Raw genomic sequence first — 15688 nt, 5'->3', positions numbered from 1 at the left:
ATGACACAGATAGGTATTTAATTAGGAATGCTGTCCCTTTAAGGCATGCATGTAATACTGACACACATTCAGTTTTCACCCACCTGTTTACGTTCACTTAAGTCATAACTGACTATATTTATGTGAGATACTCAACACGATAGACACTTAGACTACTGTGTGTGTATTTGAGCCAGTGTTGCCAGGTTCGCGGTTTTACCGCACAATTGGGCTACTTTTATAATGTACAGCAGCTGCCTAAAGTTTCATCAAAATGAAAATAGATCCTTTTACTAATGTGTATTATACTTGGAAAGAATACCCAGTAACTGAAGAACAGAAAAATCATCACAACACAAGTGAAGAAATTTTAACAGAAACATATTACCATGACGTACTTCTGAAAGTAATATTACTGTTATTTGTAAGGAATATCATTCAAGATTTTTTTTTCTTCCATGTTTTTATATTAAACACATTTGTCGTGCAGTGTCTTATTTCATTAAAAAAATGTTTTGTTGTAAATTAACTGTTATATAGGCTATTATGATATATTTTAAGATTGAAAAATTGTTAAACGATTATCAATCCATTAAATTTGACACTGTTTTTTATGATACATTTGTATTAAATAATACAAAATAAATAAAACAGAAAACACACAATTTATGGAAAAATAAAAATTAAAAGCCCCTAATTTAAAAGGTGGCTTAAAAGACTTTAATTTAAGTATACATTTAATTTAATTTAAAATTATTTCAATTAATAATTAAGTTATACATTCATTCTCAGGGTTTAACAAACGAAAACATTTCCTTCCATATTAATGGTAAATTAATATTTTGATAAATACTGATATAATATGATATGGAAAAAATACTGTATATCATATATATGTTTATCATGAAAAGTACTGAAAATTAAAATGAAAATGAGGAAAAGAAAATTACAATAAAATACAGATCGAATCATTAAAAATGCACATATATATAGTCTAAAAAAAATTCTCGCTAAAATGAAAAACAGAATAAATAAAATTAAAATGGTTATTTTAAAGTGCATTAATGGAATAAATCAGGGCTTGTTTTCATTCTTTTTGGGAGGGCTTTGAGTAAGCTTTGGGCTGGATTTTTTTCTGAGACCTGGCAACCCTGATTTGAGCATTGAAAAAAAGAGTGCGCACTGTATGAGAACTGAAAAAGTGGAGCATGCACGAGAGAGCACTTCTATCAGCATGATTCCGCCTATTTCGCCTTCACTAACTTTAAGTTAATCGACAACGAATTGTGACTCCCGGGAAAAACAAGACATCTGGTCACCCCAACCCTTCGGGTGCTGAGGCCATTGTTTCAGATCACTAGTTCATGTTTTGGTAGCCTATCCGTCCACTGCGGCTATCATACTGAGACTAGATATGCGAACACCACGTATGGTCCAATGACAGGGACACACATTTGACAAGACAGTTAACTTAGCCCATAGGATGTATTTTGAATGTCCGGTAGTCCTCAAATAACATTCTAATCCCATTTCGTCTTGTTAACGAAGACGCGGCATAAATTTCATGATAGTTTTTATCATCAGATATTAGTTTTAGCTCATCAACTAGCTCATCTTAGTCACAGAGAAAATGTTGACGAAATGAACACTGAATCTAACAATTTAACCCCAGATGTAACTGATTTTACATTTTTTCAAGAACCCTAACCCTAGGTAGGTATGAACAATATTAATAATGATGCTTGTCTAATGAACATCAAAGAAACTTACTTTCACACCGTGACCCACGTCATCCAAAAGGGTGTAATCTATGGGCTTCCTGATGTAGCGCACGGGCCGCTCCATGTTCCCGGGGGCGATGATCTTGTGGGTCCGAGATGTGTTTTTGTTGGTGGTGAGAATCCCGATCTCTCGTCTGGCAACCTTTTCTTTATGAATGTCCACAGTCTAAGTGAAAGACAGGGATGAAAATGGGTGAAATTTTTGAATTGCAAATACATTACATGTCAGTATTGTTTCAAATTGTGTTTGAATGGTGTATGAATACTAATGAAACATTAGTATTCATTACTATTTCTAGGCATTTGCAGAGGCGGACAGTAGAGAAGTATTTTTACTCTTCTGCAAGTGTTTTTCTTCCCTGAGAAGGGGATTGAGACACTGCGTCCTGTTCCCTCGGAAGGGAACGTCTCAGGTTATGTATTAGGGGTGTGCAAAGCAGCCGGTATTTGTATCTGTATTTGTATTTGTTGAGGGGGGAAAAGTATTTGTATTTGTATTTGTATTTGTATTTGTATTCGAGTAAAATTCAAAATAGGTTTAAAAATCCTGTTTTTTTTTGTGCGCTAAACTTTTAATTTACGTTATAGTGTAAGTATTCTTTAATTATATCCATTATAATAATTATGGATATGCAATATTGGTTGATGTTTTTGAATATGTAACAAGGAATGTCATTGAAAAAAAAAAATAACATGACAGCCATTACCTCATCCATGGTTAAACCAACTAATAAAATACCATTATGAACACTATGAACCCCACCACCACCTGTCCTTGTTGGAGGATGCTGAACAGACAGAATAAAAATAAAAATGTTCTTCTTCTGAAAGAACTTCTTTCTCGTGGCGTCTGCCGTTGCTAAGCAACCATGACCTGATCTCTCAATGACGACTCGGAAGTTTCAGCAAAGCGTAAATGGATTTCCAGCATTAAAAATCGCTTGCATTAGCTCTGCTATTAAATGTCTTTAAAAATGGTTATTCATGTACAGATATGATCAGCTGTTCCTCCAACTTGGCTGTTTTTTCAATGGTATAAGGGAAAGGGTGAAGCTGATTTGTTGGTTCTTGTAACATGACCTGCGTGCGCATGTGGCATTCTGAAAAGTTGAGATGTATTCATCCAAAGACTATAGAATATTTATCTCGATGCGGCGCGGACGCGCCTGGAAAAAACGAGCGCGTAGCACCGTGTGAGCGTTGCTTTCATTATGAGCGCGCATACCGCGCGTCTACATTTGAAATAACGACGAACTTTAGCGCGCATTTGAACGGCCCCTAATATAATAATCTCCCGATCAAACTCTGCTTCCCAAAGTTATAAACCCAGTTAAGGTACAGAAATATATTCATCAAAAATAGTGACGCAGTGAAGTCTTTTTTCACCCAGCCGAGTCTTCTCTGTTGCTGTGTGGAGCAGCCTGTGTCAGTCACCTCTTTTACCCCCACCCCCCGACTCCTGAATGTCACTCACTCACTCATGCGGGCATACACTGACTGCGGTCTCCTGAGGAAACGCAGCTTTTTTGATAGAAAGTTTTTCTTGTTCCCGAATACAAATATTTATTAAGGTATTTGTTCGAAATAAGTATTCGTTAAAAACACACTATTTGTGCCTTTCCGAATACCGTATTCGGGTTCGGCTCCACCCCTATTATGTATGTAACCCTGGTTCCCTGAGAAGGGGAACGAGACACTGCGTTTTCTAGCCCCAAAGCGCCCTCTAGAGGACGCAGTTCGAGTTCCCTCGGAAGGGAACGTCTTAGGTTATGTATATGTGGACGTCTTCTAGCCCCAAAGCGCCCTCTAGAGGACGCAGTTCGAGTTCCCTCGGAAGGGAACGTCTTAGGTTATGTATATGTGGACGTCTTCTAGCCCCAAAGCGCCCTCTAGAGGACGCAGTTCGAGTTCCCTCGGAAGGGAACGTCTTAGGTTATGTATGTAACCATGGTTCCCTGAGAAGGGGAACGAGACACTGCATCTTCTAGCCCTAAAGCGCCCTCGAGGATGCAGTTCGAGTTCCCTCGGAAGGGAATGTCTCAGGTTATGTATGTAACCATGGTTCCCTGAGAAGGGGAACAAGACACTGTGTCCTCTAGGGCAGTGGTTCTCAATCCTGGTCCTGGGGGACCCCTGCTCTGCACATTTTGCATGTCTCCCTTATTTAACACACATGATTGAGATCATCAGCTCATTAGGAGAGAGATCCATGAACTGAACTAACAAGCTGAAGATCTCAATCAGGTGTGTTAAATAAGAGAGACATGCAAAATGTGCAGAGCAGGGGTCACCCAGGACCAGGATTGAGAACCACTGCTCTAGAGGGCGCTTTGGGGCTAGAGGACGCAGTTCGAGTTCCCTCGGAAGGGAAAGTCTCAGGTTATGTATGTAACCATGGTTCCCTGAGAAGGGGAACGAGACACAGTGTCGTCTAGAGCAGTGGTTTTCAATCCTGGTCCTGGACATCCTGGTCACTGCTCTGCACATTTTGTGTCTCTCTCTTATTTAACACACCTGATTCAGATCATCAGCTCATTAGGAGAGAGATCCATGTACTTCATTAGGAGAGAGATCCATGTACTTAACTGAGTGTGTCAGATAAGGGATACATACAAAATGTGCAGAGCAGTGGGTCCCCAGGACCAGGATTGAAAACCACTGCTCTAGAGGGCGCTTTGGGGCTAGAGGACGCAGTTCGAGTTCCCTCGGAAGGAATACTCGACTACATTGGAAATCTATTACTTTCTTACTTTTACTCAAGTAAAAGTAATTCAAAGATTTACTTGAGTACAAAAAAAGTACTACATTTGTTTTATGTTCTTAAGTATTACAGGTAAAACAAACAACTTTTATTTATGAAATGTAGTGCAGTAAAAGGTATGACAGTATGCTTTGGAATGTAGTGAATAAAGTTTTCCATAGAAAAACTCTACAGACACTTTTTAAATTAACTTCAGTAAAGTAAAAATATTTCACTACTGTCTGCCTCTGGGCATTTGTATGTAAAGTGAGGTTCTTGCACACATATATTTGGATAGGTATGGATGTATAAATTGAATTGCATTAAATTTTTGTAATGAATCTCATTTATTATAAATACAGTAATTCAAAGTCATTTTGACAGTAACTATTGACCCAAACAGAGGATTTATAAATTTGTCCATACATTAAATGTTTTATATTTTAAAACATGTGGAATTGCTGATACATTAAGAGATTAGTACTTATATTCAGCAAGAATGCATTAAATCGATCAAACAATCGACAGTAAAGACACAATTATTTCGAAAAAATTCTTATGTTAAATAAATTCAGTGCTTTCGGTCCATCAGTTCAACACTGATAATAATAAACACTGCTTGTGCATCAAATGAACATATTAAAATGATTTCTGAAGGATCATGTGACACTAAAGACAAAAAATGTAATAATAATAATAATAATAATAATAATAATAATTCACAATATTACTGTTTTATTTTTCAATCAAATAAACGCAGCTTTGGTGAACGTAAGATATTTATTTTAAAAACATTGTATATTTTAAATGTACAATAAACATAATTCAAATAATTTTTGAAGGTTTGTTTATTAAGCATTATGTAAGTAATAACACAATTTCAGTACAAACGTAAATTTTACAAAAGTACAAATACCTTTAAGAATATGAGATCATAAAATCTGATTTTCACAATTTTCTTTGTTTTGTTTTAAGGACAGTGACTATTCTAATATTTCTGATTCTGAAACTAATTAATTTCTCACTGGATCACAGGCAATGTGACAATATAATAATTAGTTTGTCTCTAAAATAAAAAAATATTTATTCTAGAATAAACATTTTCTTGACAGTTTACTCACACCCATGTCATCCAAGATATTCATGTCTTTCTTCCTTCATTCAAAAAGAAATTAAGGTTTTTGAGGAAAACATTCCAGGAATTTTCTCCATATAGTGGACTTCAATGGGGATCAACAGATTGAAGGTCCAAACTGCAGTTTCAATGCAGCTTCAAAGGGCTCTACACGATCCCAACCGAGGAATAATGGTCTTATCTAGCAAAACGATTAGCCATTTTCTAAAGAAATAAAATAAAAGTTGATGTACTTTTCAAAGCTTTTCTAGTACTAGCTCTGTGATGCATATCAAAATCAAACCAACTTTAAAATCATCCAACATCATTGTTTTTTTTTTGTTTTTTTTTGTAAAGGGCATTTGACTTTCTTTGCACATTTAGTTTGTAAACACTGGGTCGGTACTTCTGCCTACGTCACGTGTGATCTTTACAATGTGACTGAAGTTGAGCTAGTGCAAGCAGACAAGCATTTGTGGTTAAAAAGTACATAAATGTGTGTGAAGCTGCATTGAAACTGCAATTTGGACCTTCAACCTGTTGATTGAGTCCACTATATGGAGAAAAATCCTTGAATGTCTTCCTCAAAAAGCCTAATTTCTTTTTGATTGAAGGAGAAAAAAAAAAGACGAACATCTTGGATGTGTTTTTTTTTTTTCTACTTTCCCAAGAAATTTTTCAATAGCCGCTTTTTTTGGGACACTTGATTTCAGATAAATAGTCTCTTTAACTGATTAAAGTGGCAGTCAACCTACAGACAGAACATCTCTTACCAGTTCACCTGCCAATCTCACATGGATGGCATCTGAGACTGTGTCGTTTTTGACATAATTTGTGCGTATGCGCTTATCTTTTCAGAGACAAGTGGTGGCGAACTAGTTCACAGGAGCCTTTTAACTTTAGAAGAAGGCAAATCATTAGATCTAGTTTCCATTAAGGCTCTGCAAATCTACTCTAGCACATAATGGGGAAACAGGATCTCTTATTACTCTCAATAAACACACTCCATCTCCCACTCCAGATGAAAGAATTCACTCCAACACTGTGTTCAAAAGGTGCTGCATGTGCAGAGAGGACTAAAGAGTGTCTGAGATGTTCTTTACAAATCAAGGCTTACAATGAAACTAGGCTTATGTTAGATATGACTACCTTTAGGCTTTAGTTATCATGACATGGAATGTCAAGCATATTTATTTTCCAACCTATTCAATGCAGTTAATCAGCCTCTAGTCTAGTCCATGTAAATCTAATTATTTATGCATATTGCATAAATAAGTGATGGAACAGAAGAGCATGTGAGGACAACTGGAGAGCTAAGATCATTTTTGATCATTTTGTGCTTCTCTCATACCGCAAATATGACTTATGGGACGAAATAGCAAGGGTCAAAGCATTAGGTTTTTGCAAAATTCAAAGGCAGGTGAATTGGGAAGTCAAGTCAGATTTATTTTTATAGTACGCTTCATAATACACATTGTTTCAAAGCAACATGGTTATGTCAATAATTTTTGTGTTTTGTTGTAAGCAAGAGGAAATATTTCCCAGAAAGCATCCATGAAGATACGAATGGCTGTCTTAAATTCAGTTAGTATATCTGGTCTAACATTTAACATTTTCTAAACTGTATTAGTCATTTAAGTGACAATGTTGAGAAATACAGTATATGTGACCCTGGACCACAAAACCAGTCATAAGGTTAAATTTGACAAAACTGAGATGTATATATCATATGAAAGCTCAATAAATAAGCTTTTCTACTGATGTATGGACAATATTTGGCTGAGATGCATCTATTTGAAAATCTGGAATCTGAGGGTGCAAAAAAATAAAAATACTGAGAAAATCACCTTTAAAGTTGTCCAAATTAAGTTCTTAACAATGCATATTACTAATCAAAAATTACATTTTGATAGGTTTACAGTAGGAATTTTACAAAAAATCTTCATGGAACACGATCTTTACTTAATTTCCTAATGATTTTTGGCATAAAAGAAAAATCAATAATTTTGACCCATACAATGTTTTTTTTGGCTGTTGCTACAAATATACCCCAGCGACTTAAGACTGGTTTTGTGGTCCAGGGTCACATATGACTTTAATTTCAATTAGTAGCAGCTCTGATTTCAGCCAGAATTAATTAAACAAGATGGCAAATTAGTCAATCATTGTAAAGATTTATAAAATTACTAATATCATGGAAAAGATTTTGGCCATTTGCCTACCTTTAAGTAATTTAAGCAGGGAGTTGCCAAAAGGTTAACACATAATGATTTAATGAAATTTACTAGTCATCAATAGCTTTTATTTTATCTTATTTTATTTCTTCAGTCAAAAAGAAATGAGGAAAATATTCCAGGATTTTTCTCCATATAGTGGACTTTAAAGGAGTAGTTCACTTTTAAAACAAAAATGTACAGATAATGTACTCACCCCCTTGTCATCCAAGATGTTCATGTCTTTCTTTCTTCAGTCATAAGAAAATTATGTTTTTTGAGGAAAACATTTCAGGATTACTCTCCATATAATGGACTTCTATGGTGCCCCTGAGTTTGAACTCATAAAATGCAGTTTAAATGGCTCTAAACGATCACAGCCGAGGAAAGAAGGGTCTTATCTAGCAAAACAATTGGTTATTTTCTAAATAAATAACAATAAATTGTATACATTTTAACCTCAAATGCTCTTCTTGTCTAGCTCTGTGTGTACTGTGTAGAGATTAAATAGTATATAAATAGTAAATGTTTTTAGAAAATAACAGATTGTTTCACTAGATAAGACAATTCTTCCTCAGCTGGGATCATTTAGAGCCCTTTGAAGCTGCATTTAAACTGCATTTTATGAGTTCAAAGTAAGGGGCACCATAGAAGTCCATTATATGGAGAGAAATTCTGAAATGTTTTCCTCAAAAAACATAATTTCTTTACGACTGAAGAAAGAAAGACAAGAACATCTTGGATGACAAGGGGGTGAGTGCATTATCTGTGAATTTTTGTTATGAAAGTGAACTACTCCTTTAATGGGAGCCACCAGATTGAGGTCCAAACTGCAGTTTCAATGCAGCTTCAAGCGACTCTACACGATCCCAGTCAAGGAATAAGGTCTTATCTAGAAACGATGGGCCATTTAAAACAATAAGGTAAGGTAGGGGGAAAAACTCTTCAAAATTGTCCAACATTACTGTTTTACCTTTTTTATAAAAGGCATTTGACTTCCTTTGCATGTTCACTTTGTAAACACTTGTACTTCTGCCACTTTTTTTTTTTTTTTTTTTTTTTGAAAACAACCAATTGTTTCGCTAGATAAAACCCTTATTATTCAGCTGGGATCGTGTAGAGCAGCGGTGCCCAACCCTGTTCCTGGAGATCTACCTTCCTGCAGAGTTCAGCTCCAACCCTGATCAAACACAACTAAACCAACTAATTAGGATTTGAAGGATCACTTGATAATTACAGACAGGTGTGTTTGATCAGCGTTGAAACTGAACTCTGCAGGAAGGTAGAACAGGGTTGGGCACCCTGCCTGGTGTAGAGCCTTTTGAAGCTGCATTGAAACAATTCAATTTGGACCTTAACCCGTTGGCCACCATTGAAATCCACTACATGGAGAAAAATCCTGGAATGTTTTCTTCTAAAACCTTCAAGGAGTAGTTCACTTCTAGAAGAAAAATGTACAGATAATGTACTCAGCCCTTGTCATCAAAGATGTTCATGTCTTTCTTTCTTCAGTTGTTAAGAAATTATGTTTTTTGAGGAAAATATTTCAGGATTTCTCTCCATATAATGAGCTTCTATGGTGCCCCAGAGTTTGAACTTCTAAAATGCAATTGAAATGCAGCTTCAAAATGCTCTAAATGATCCCAGCCAAGGAAGAAAGGTCTTATCTAGTGAAATGATACATGATAAATGAAATACAAACAATTATTTTTAACCTCAAATGCTCATCTTGTTTATCTCTGCATGTACTCTGTGTATTCTGGTTTAAGACAGTTAGGGTATGTTGAAAAACTCCCATCTCATTTTCTTCACCAACTTCAAAATCTACAAAATCCTACATCGCCGCAGAAGTACCGACCCAGTGTTTACAAAGTGAACATGCAAAGAAGGTCAAATGCCCTTTACAAAAAAAGGCAAAACAGTAATGTAGGACGATTTCAAAGTTGGAAGAGAAAATGAGAAGGGAGTTTTTTGACATACCCTAACTGTCATGAACTGGAATACACAGAGCTCACACAGAGCTAGACAAGACGAGTATTTGAGGTTAAAAAGTATATGAATTGTAATTTTTTTAAGGAAATAAACAATTGTTTCACTAGATAAGACCCTTTTTCCTTGGCTGGGATCATTTAGAGCCCTTTGAAGCTGCATTTAAACTGCATTTTGGAAGTTCAAACTTGTGGGCACCATAGAAGTCCACTATACGGAAAACTTACCTGAAATGTTTTCCTCAAAAAACCAATTCTTTACGACTGAAGAAAAGACAGACATGAACATCTTGGATGACAAGGGGGTGAGTACATTATCTGAGCATTTTTGATCTGGAAGTGAACTAATCCTATAAAGAGTTATATAATAGTTGCATATTTAAGGTAAACGGTGTATAAAATTGGAGAATTGTGTCAAATCCAGTATAATGATAAAAAACACTGCAGGTCACATTTTTGTCTCTGCTTTAAGGTTAAGCTTTGGTTCTGGATTAGTTCTGGATTTACAGCAATGAAATAAAACATTCATCTCAAACCTTGATGCTAAATTTATAACTGTGATAAAAGTAGTCAGATGATGACTGATCTTTTTTTGAATCACCACTGAATCAAAGCATATTGGGTGAAGAACATCTGGTTGTTTTTAGTTGATGTTGTGTTGCCCAGGGCTGACCTGAGAGATGTGGTTGATGGAGGACTCCATCCTGCGCAGCTGTGAAGCCTGAATATCCAACAGCTGCAGCACATTGTTGGCTAAGGCATTGATCTGATAGGCCACGCTCGCCAGGGACTGGGTGGTGTAAGCTTTGGTCTCCTCAAGGGCTTTCCTCTTGTCTTGTGCCTGAGCAGAGATTAAATAAAAAGTTGTAAAGACATAGTTAGCATAAAAATGATTAAGTATTTACTGCCCCTTACGTCATTCCAATAATTATTAATGACATTATACATTACTACATCATGTTTGATTTTCTTTCTTCTACAGAAAACAAAAGAAGATATTTTGAAGAATGTTTGTAACCAAACAGTTTGGTGACCACTTCCATTGTATGGACAAAAAACACTAAAGACATTTCTCAAAATATCTTCTTTTATGTTCCACAAAAGAAAGACATCCTTCCTAATCCAAAGGTGCGTGTGAAATATAGTTTCAACCCAGACATCTACAATGAAAGCTTTTCCAAACTAACAGCTGATGTGCTTCTGTGAATGATGACGTAAAAGCATCTTGCAATTCCTAATGGACTCTAGAGGAAATATTACATCAGATCAGACTGTCAAGTGAAAAAAGACATTGGCTGCCCAATAAAAGGTCAGTGAGTCTCATAGCGACAATGAGAAGAGATGGGTGCATAACATACTATACGCAGGTTCTTCCAGGATTGTCCATTATAAGTGTATTAAAGGTTGTATCAGCGATTTCAAGCCTGAAACATAAAGTGTCACATTCAGCTGACCTTTCTTCACGATCCGCTCACTGCCTGCCCCATAAATTGGCTGTAAAAAATATGCGTCTCTGTGGTCAGCCTAGGGTCCGAGATATGCCAAAAAAACAATCGGTGCTACCAACCTTTCCACAGAAAAACAAACAGTGTTCCAACCAATCAGCGTCAGGGGGTTGGTGTTGTGGACTTTCGCTCCGCCTCCCTCACATCCCTGCACCAGTACGAAAGTCCACAACACCAACCCCCTGACGCTGATTGGTTGGAACACTGTTTGTTTTTCTGTGGAATGGTTGGTAGCACCGATTGTTTTTTTTGGCATATCTCGGACCCTAGGCTGACCACAGAGACGCGTATTTTTACAGCCAATTTATGGGGCAGGCAGTGAGCGGATCGTGAAGAAAGGTCAGCTGAATGTGACACTTTATGTTTCAGCTTTGAATCACTGATACAACCTTTAATGTTAGGGTTGCCACTAACATCTATTTTTATATTGATTAATATATTGATCAGTTTATCGATTAATCTAAATGACAAAAAAAGTCATCAATAAGAACATTTTATTTTAAATAAAATCCATTATTTGGAGACACTTTTGATTAATAAACTTGGAAATAGAACCATTAAAATGGAATCCAGAAAAGTAATGGAAAGGAATAGGCAAAAAAAAATAAAATAAATAAATAAATAAAAATAAAACGGATCAATTTATTGATTAATCTAAATGACAAAAAAGTCAACAATTTTACTTAAGAACATTTTAACTCAATTCTTTGGAGATGCTTTTTATTAATAAACTTGGAAATGGAACCATTAAAATGGAATCCAGAAAAGTAATGGAAAGAAATAGGTAAAAAATAAAACTAAAACTCAATTAATTAGACAGGTTTTTCAATTACATTTTTTTTATTATTTAACTATTAAAGCAGAGTATAGAAAAAAAAAAGAAAAAAAAATGACAATAATACAATAAAACGGATTTCATAGGACCCTATATTTTATATTAAAAAAAAAATTTTGTGTGTGGTAATAAAAATAGATGTAAGTGAACAATAGCCTTTAAATTACTTAAAATACATATGTAATAGCAATGAGGCAATAATAATTTGTTCAAATAAAGAATCAAAAGCAAGAAATCATATGGTTTTATTGCACAAAATTGTTGAAATACACAATATATTATAGAGCTAATGAACGTTACGCATTACAACAAAGGCCTGCAGAGGGCGCCGACGACCTGAGGATTGTTTTTACACTTCACTGCACAATCTAATCATTGTTTAATATTTACTAAACAACAAAGTCAAAAGTCCACTTAATTTTTAAATGGGTTTAATACATAATGCAGCCTTGGAAAACAGCCTAATAATGCATTTCACTTCCAGGTTACTCGACTGGGCAAAATGAAATCTAGATTTTTAAAAATGGAATAGTCCATTAGAATCAACAAATCGTGACAGATGTTTCAGTATGATTTTTTTTTTTATTCAGCAAGGATGAATTGTTTAAAATTGACATTTATAAAGTTCCAAAAGATTTCTATTTCAAATAAATGTTGTTCTTTTGATCTTTCTATTCATCGAAGAATCCTGAAGAAATGTACCATGATGTTCACAAAAATATTAAGTAGTACTGTTAGCACAACACTGATAACAATAAAACGTGTTTTTAAGCAAATTATCATATTAGAATGATTTCTGAAGGATAATGTGACATTGAAAATTGGGGTAATGATGCTGAAAATCCAGCTTTGATCACTGGAATAAACTACATTTAAAACATATTTTAAAATATCAAAACAAAATATTTTAAATTCTAATAATATTTTACAGGTCATTGCACACAGAGTACGAAATTTTCTTCCGAACTTTTCGCACGTTAAAAAATAAATACTACTTTATGTTGTGTCAATCATGTTCACACACTGCATCCAAAACTTTCGTCTATCATAAAAAAAATTCAGATTCGATTTTCTGTGTTTTTGCATTCGTAGCACGCATTTTGAGGAAAGGATGACAAATACGAAAAATAGCATAAGAAAATTTCGGAATTTTCGGAAATTAAAAAACGCATACGAAAATTTCAGAATTTTCAGAAAATTATCATTTTTACATTTCAATCAGGTTGCTTTAAATAAACATATCTACTAATTAAAAAAGGATCACTTAAGTCTGGTTAAAAGCATGTATAAAAATTTAAGGGATGCTGTAAAGTCAGCAGTTATTATTGGCAAAAAAAACAACAACTCAAAGGTGATCAGGACCTCAATAACAGAATGATTTGAGTATATTATTTGGGAGAAAAACCTGACTGCAGTGTGATCTGACCACAGAATGCTGTGAATGACCAATAAGAAGTGTTTTACACAGTCATGTAATAAAGCAGGAACTTCTGCAAACTAATATGACAAATGATCCTGAAAAAAATCTGATGAAACCAACAGGCAACAATAACGACGAAAAACTTTGGTTAAACAGTTTTCAGACAAGAGCATGATGCAACTATGACATCATTTTAGTGATAATCCATATCCTATTGCTGTCGCAATTCAAAACATTTCACATTGCAAACTATTTACTCTTTCATCAGTGACTAGTTGGCTTAGCATGACAGACATACATCAACAAACATTAAAACTAAAGATGTGTGGATTTGTGTCTCTGCTTTTTAAAGCCATTAAAGCAATTAAACATGAAAATATGATTTGAGTGGTTTTAGCACATATCAATGTGGTTCCTTGTCAAACTCAAGCCTACTTTTTAAGTCTCTATGATATTTTGATCCATAAATATTGTTCACTCCACTCCTTCGATGTAAATATATGGTTTATTCAAATCCCTAACCTCAAATATGAGCAATAGCAATCAGCACTTGGTTGCATAATTACTAAATCTTCCTTGTCTTGAAACTACCAATTATGAATAGTAATGACCTAGGGATGGCTCGATACCACAATTTTGACTTCGGTACGATACTAGGATCTAATACCTTGGTATCGATACCAAATCGATACCATAGGTAAAAAAAAAAAAAAAAAAAAAAAAAGGAAACAGGCAAATATAGGTGAATTGAAAACTCTATGAACAACTGTGCAAAGAAATTGCTACAAAAAATAATAATAACTACAATTTTGATTTTAGAAGAAACAAAACTGAAGAGATCTAATTAAAATAAAGTAATCTCTTAATATATGTGACCCTGGACCACAAAACCAGTCTTAAGTCGCTGGGGTATATTTGTAGCAATAGCCAAAAATACATAGTATGGGTCAAAATTATTGATTTTTTTTATGCCAAAAATCTTTAGGAAATTAAGTAAAGATCATGTTCCATGAAGATTTTTTGTAAAATTCCTACTATAAATATATCAAAATGTATATTTTTATTAGTAATATGCATTGTTAAGAACTTAATTTGGACAACTTTAAAGGTGATTTTTTTCAGTATTTTGATTTTTTGCACCCTTAGATTTCAGATTTTCAAATAGATGCATCTCGGCCAAATATTGTCCTATCCTAACAAACTATACATCAATAGAAAGCTTATTTATTCAGCTTTCAGATATATACACCTCAGTTTTGTAAAATGTAACCTTATGACTGGTTTTGTGGTCCAGGGTCACATTTTTTCAGTCTTTATCACAAAGATAATGTGAATGCAACCAGAAAGCAACAACAACAACAACCACAACATCAACAAAAAAAACCAACAGAGTAGAGGATACAGGTTGGATTGTGATTTTAGGACTGAATAAAATGGGTTCACATATACATATCTTATCGGTCTTCATTTTTTTGCTAGCTCCTTTGACCGCTGCAGAGCGCGTTCATCTGTGTGATCCATTGCCGTTTGTCTGTTATCACACATGCCGGTTTTACGCCAGTTTGCGGAACACTGCCGCATAGTGGTGAAAATCGGAACAGCGGATGAAATACCGAACTGAGCAAACTTTTGATATTGTACCGCTTAAAAAAATAAATACCGGTATTTTCACAGTACCAGTATACCGCACATCCCTATAATGACCACCCTGTCCGGCATTCACTTAACCAAATAAATGTAAAGGAATTAGCTTTGGCATACTGATAGTGACCATGTAAGTAGCTACTATGACATGAATACTAGTAGCTGACCAGTGTATACATGACTGCGATATCTGACTCTAATCTTATATTGTTAACAATTAGACTGCGACAAGCATGAAGCACTGACTGCAGGTCTGTTTCAAACACCACCTGTTCCCACACGTCAATCTCTCTCAGCTGTTCTGAAACCATGTGTCTGTCGCCACGGGGGGAAATACAGATGAATAGACACATGAATATCCTGGCTGTGATATTTCACAATGTTCTACTAGACCGCTGCCCAACAGCTCTAAAACAATGAATGACTTATGATTTAGACTGCGTAAAGCAATATGTTTTAATAATTAATA

General features: G+C 35.0%; 1 protein-coding gene across 10 annotated transcripts in view; it reads right to left on the bottom strand.

The window, feature by feature from the left end:
- abi1b (abl-interactor 1b) overlaps positions 1 to 15688 on the bottom strand; it is a 41457-nt gene that overhangs the window by 16746 nt on the left and 9023 nt on the right. For all 10 annotated transcript variants that reach the window (XM_073849839.1, XM_073849846.1, XM_073849840.1 and 7 more), the window contains exons 2-3: positions 10489 to 10656; positions 1750 to 1926 (exon numbers count right to left, since the gene is read on the bottom strand). In XM_073849839.1, the coding sequence (XP_073705940.1) occupies positions 1750 to 1926; positions 10489 to 10656 (345 nt within the window). The remainder of the gene's footprint in view (positions 1 to 1749; positions 1927 to 10488; positions 10657 to 15688) is intronic.

The sequence above is a fragment of the Garra rufa genome, chromosome 10 (assembly GCF_049309525.1).
Source record: "Garra rufa chromosome 10, GarRuf1.0, whole genome shotgun sequence".
Taxonomy (NCBI): Eukaryota; Metazoa; Chordata; class Actinopteri; order Cypriniformes; family Cyprinidae; genus Garra; species Garra rufa.
Note: the sequence above shows the minus strand (reverse complement) of the source record. Positions and strands in the feature narration are given on the sequence as shown.